The sequence below is a fragment of the Ipomoea triloba genome, chromosome 1 (genome assembly GCF_003576645.1).
Source record: "Ipomoea triloba cultivar NCNSP0323 chromosome 1, ASM357664v1".
In the NCBI taxonomy this organism is placed as follows: Eukaryota; Viridiplantae; Streptophyta; class Magnoliopsida; order Solanales; family Convolvulaceae; genus Ipomoea; species Ipomoea triloba.
In genome coordinates this window covers 11,653,436-11,658,334 of record NC_044916.1, presented here as the reverse complement: position 1 = coordinate 11,658,334, position 4,899 = coordinate 11,653,436, and the positions used below count along the sequence as shown (strand labels likewise).

Below are 4,899 nucleotides of genomic sequence, written 5' to 3'. Positions count from 1 at the left end.
TGATTTAGATAATGATGGAGAGAACAAGAAGTAAATAGACTATCTCTGCTAAAACCTCGTGGTCTAGTGACAACCGGTCCCATATGGAAAGGGGTGGGTTCAAGTCTTGATGCGGTAGTTATGAACATATACTGTATTGTAATAGTATTATTTACTTTAGAAACTTATGCATTTTGAGTACGTACTACTGACTCTATTACACTGTAGTATTTGTTCATCTATACTTTTTCAACTTGTTGAAGCACGATTTTGTGGGCTCATCTCCTCCACATCACACTATATAATCCCCTCTCTTATTTTATCTTCAATCATTCTCCTTTTTCTTCCCTTTTTGTAGGTCATACTCCACCTCACTCCTACGCATCATCTATTATTTTATTCACTTTTCTACAATTAATCATTTTAACTATATAATTATAATTTTAAATTTCAATTTTAAATAAAATAAATTAAAAATTAAAAAAAAGAATAAAAACTAAAAAAAAAATTGATTTCAACGGTCAAATAATCGTTTGAGGTCAAAATAATATCAAAGCAACAGCCTCAGGGCTACTATTTATATATATATATATATATATATATATATATATATATATATATTACACTGGGTGGGGTCCCCCACCCCCTGCGCGTGGCTAGCATGTTTCATCTCATTAATGCGTGATGACCATATGTCACACGTGCTATCAGTGTTTCTCCGGGGAGACAATTCTCCCTGGAAAAACTTTTTCTCCTCCCCTCCAACCCTTTTCTCCTCCTTTCTCCCTCTTTTCACTCCCATCTTTCTTCTTGGAGAATTCTTGGAATTAATGACAAACTTGATGGTGACAATATAATGGTAACTTCAACCAGGGTAGCTAAGAGGTGGTCAAATGAAAAAATTCCATACTGATGAATAATGGAAGATGTTAGTATATTAATTATATGTAGGTCCATTACTCTATATAATGCAAGTGGGCTGGCATGAAATATCAAACACAAACCTATGATATAGAATATAAATAAAATGTGTATGGGAAATGCATGCAAAATTGTGTACATGTGATGTGTATGGGAAATGCATGCAAAATTGTGTACGTGTGAAAGTGGATAAATGAAGAGCAAATAGGAAATTAATATATGTCTAGCATGTGGCACAACAAGAGTTCAGAAAGGAAAAAGGAATACATGAATACATGAGAACATGGCAGCGTGGCTTCATGCTTCCGAAAATCAAGGATTCAATGCTATGGATCCAACACTATAAATAGGTTATCGCACAAGGAATACAATTGAAGTTTCAGAGACAATAATATACATATATATAGCCTGAAAGGTGCTGCGAAGAAACTTCAATTACGGGGAAAGATTGGTGTACAATCTGGAGAAATCAGCTCCAAGTAATATCAATACAAGCTGTGTTAAAATCCAGGTTGGTTACAGTTTGTTTAACTGGTAGAATTAGTTCAAACTGTATGTGTAACTTTTTTATAAAGTTGTTTTATAAGGTTAATGTTTAAATAGGTGGTAGACCTAGTTTTGCAATTCATTGAACCTTGTAATTGTAAAAACCATCGGGTTGAGCTTTAGTGAAAAAGTTTTGGGCGTGGCCTCGCAGATTAGAAGGTGTTCTCTAACTGCGTTAACAAATTCAGTTGTGTACTTATTTTGGCACTTTAAATTGGTTCATATCTGCATTACATAATTTTAGAAGATGAAACACTTCACATAGAAAGTAATTAAACCATGATGAGGGATTTAATGTGACTCTAAAGCAAGCATATATGGTAGTTGAGAAGGCAAATTAAAGAAACATATATAAGGCAAATTGAGAATAACTTCACAAAAAAATGGATTTAGTGTCAAGAATTCTCTCTCTTGAGCCTTGTGCCACTGCTGGTTTCTTGAGCCTAGAGCCGTCGCCACCGTGATACTCCCTCCCTCCCTCGCCGCCGTCCGCCTGAAGCAACTTCCTCCGATGAGTTAACTGTAAGCTATAATGGCTTCTCCGGTTGCATCCGAAAACTGAATACGGCCGAATCCTCTTAGCCGGAGTCATAGCAGCCGAGTTCTATTTTTCTCCCATCGCTGCCTAACCAACTCTGCTCTACCGGAGTCCACCATCTGTTTCCGCCACCGACATACCGGAATGTAAATCCGTCTAAAGGAGCTTCGTGTCTAGTCAATCTCCCCTTGCTGATGATAGTAGAGATGTAGTTTCCGTTCGGCGTCTTCGTTGGTTTGGATGTCAATTCCCCATCCGAGTCTAGCAGTTTCAGTTGAGAACTTTTACTGGAAAATAGCTTTGTTAGGACTTCTGCAGCATCTTGTCTGTTTCTTCCTGATGAAATCCCCCCTGGTTCAAGTAACAAACTAATCCCTCTTGTTCATGTAACAAGCTTTTCCTTTGCTTCTGTTTTTACATATCTTTTATCATCTTTTTTTTTTGGTATCCTGCATTTTTAACTACTATCCGCCAACCTCTACATTTCTATCCTGACCAATGAGTATTATCTCCTGGAATTGTCGGGGGCTCGGCAACCCCGCAACGATTCAAGTTTTAGTTGATATAGTTCGCACAAAGAGGCCAGTTATTTTCTTTCTTATGGAAACTAGATTGTGTTCAGCTGCCATGGAGAAGATATGAGTTACCTTGGGTTTTGAGAGTCTATTTACAGTGGATAGTGTTGGCTTAAGTGGTGGATTAGCAATCATCTGGAAAAAAGAAATGGAATTGGATATTCTTAGTTTCTCTAGAAACCACATTGATGCATCCATTAAATCAGAAACTTCTATTCCCCCCTGGCGTTTCACTGGCTTCTATGGTTGCCCGGAGAGAATCAGAAGGAAAAACTCATGGAATCTTCTAAAGCACCTGTCGGACCAGTACACTCTACCTTGGATTCTAATGGGAGATTTTAATGACCTCCTACACCAAAGTGAGAAACTGGGCAGAATTCAGCACCCTCAATGGCTCATCCAAGGTTTTAGTGAAGCTATCAACTACAGTGGTCTTAGGAATTTTGAGTTCAAGGGTTATCAATATACTTGGGAAAAAGGAAGAGGCACCGTGAATTGGGTCCGTGAAAAACTTGATCGCATCCTTGTAAACAACCAGTGGTTGGATCTCTTTGGCGAAGCTAGGGTAGAATCCTTTGAAGCTTGCAGCGATTATCTCCCGCTTGCTCTATGGCCGTTGTCTTCGGTTAGAGTAAGGAAACATAGGAAATTCAAATTTGAGAATTGTTGGTTAAAGAAAACTCGATGCCGGGAGATTATGTCTCGAAGTTGGGAAATATCAGTGGGTCTTAATCTCTGCGACCGGTTTGAAGTATGTAGCCAAGAAATCTAGAAGTGGGGTAAGGACTTCAACAAAAATCTACAACCTCAAATTGACCACCTCCGATCTCAACTTGGGCGTTTAAGGTCTAGAACTGATAGTCAAGGAGTTTTGGAATTCTCGAAAGCTCAAAAGGAATACATAAGGCTTCTAAATAAATAGAATAAATTTTGGAAGCAACAAGCGAAACTGTTTTGGTACCAAGGAGGAGACAACAACACCAGATTTTTCCACAATGCTGTTAAACAGAGATGAAGGAATAATTATATCACAAAGCTTCGAGATTAGAACGGAGTCTGGATCAATCAAGGGGCTGAGTTAAATGATCTTATGATAGACTATTTTACTAAGCTCTTTACTAGTTCTGCTGGTGAACAATCACCTGTGATAAACTGCCTTAATCCAAAAATCACCAACAATCAGAATATAGCTCTTTTGAGGAGATTCTCTAGAGATGAGATTAAAAAGGCAATGTTCGGAATGCATCCTGATAAGAGTCTGGGGTTTGATGGATTAAATCCTGGGTTTTTTCAAAGCTACTGGGATATTCTAGGGGAAAGCATTGTTCAGCTTTGTAATGAATTCCTAAGGTCTGGTAAGCTCCCTAAAGGACTAAACACCACCCAAATCGTCTTAATCCCAAAAAAGTCTGCTCCGCAAACCATGGCTGATCTTAGACCGATAACATTGTGTACAGTGGCTTACAAAATTCTTGCTAGGGCAATGGCAAACATGATAAAAGTTCTTCTTGAAGATATTATCTCAAATAATCAAAGTGCTTTTGTGCCAGGAAGATTGATAACTGATGGGTAAATACCCCTAGGGACTACTGTGGAAGTACAATGTGTATAGTCCGTGTATTATTGTACCCCTAAAAGGTCGGGTGTCCCTTAGGAATTGTTAAGGGGCAAGTGACCTTTGGGGAATATTATATTCCTGAAGGGTCAGGTCCTATTCCTATATAAAGAACCTGACCCTCCACTGTAATGGCATCCGGGGATCCCTTGCCTCTCGGCCTCTCTCTCTCGTTCTTCTCTCTTCTTCTCCAAGAAGGAAGCCATGGCTTCCTTTCCCCTTCTCCTTGTATTCATCCATACACCGATCCATACACTACATCATACACAATCAAACACACGTGGTGTAAATCCGTACCCCCGTTTACATTTACCCCATCATTGGCGCCGTCTGTGGGGAATGCGATGAAATGCCGTGTTCCTCTAAATCATCAGGATGATATTCACCGTCCTCCATCCTTTGTCATAATCATCATCAGTTTCGGTCACCTTCAAGTTTGGCATGAGGAATCCTTCTGCCGCCGCTATCGCCGTTGTAGAAGAACCTGTTGGCGTGTTCGCAACGTTACCACCAGTTACACCTTCGACGCTGCTTCAACGACGATTTACCATAGTTGTACGATCGTAAAAAAATAGGAGAACGCAACAGAAAATTATGTTCCCAAGAGAGTCAGCCATCATCATCATCATCTCTTCATCGTCGCCGCTCCACCGTAGGTCCTGCACCAACCGAATCCACTGCCGCAGGTAGCCACACCGACGTGCCGTCCTCAGACTACCACCAGA

At 39.7% G+C, this 4,899-nt stretch overlaps 1 protein-coding gene across 1 annotated transcript; it reads left to right on the top strand.

The window, feature by feature from the left end:
* Window positions 1–2,707: 2,707 nt before the first annotated feature.
* On the top strand, window positions 2,708–4,132 carry LOC116029802. The gene is made up of 2 exons (XM_031271865.1): window positions 2,708–3,310; window positions 3,671–4,132. Exons 1-2 carry the CDS (start codon window positions 2,708–2,710, stop codon window positions 4,130–4,132), a joined length of 1,065 nt encoding a protein of 354 aa, XP_031127725.1.
* The last annotated feature ends 767 nt before the right edge of the window (window positions 4,133–4,899 follow it).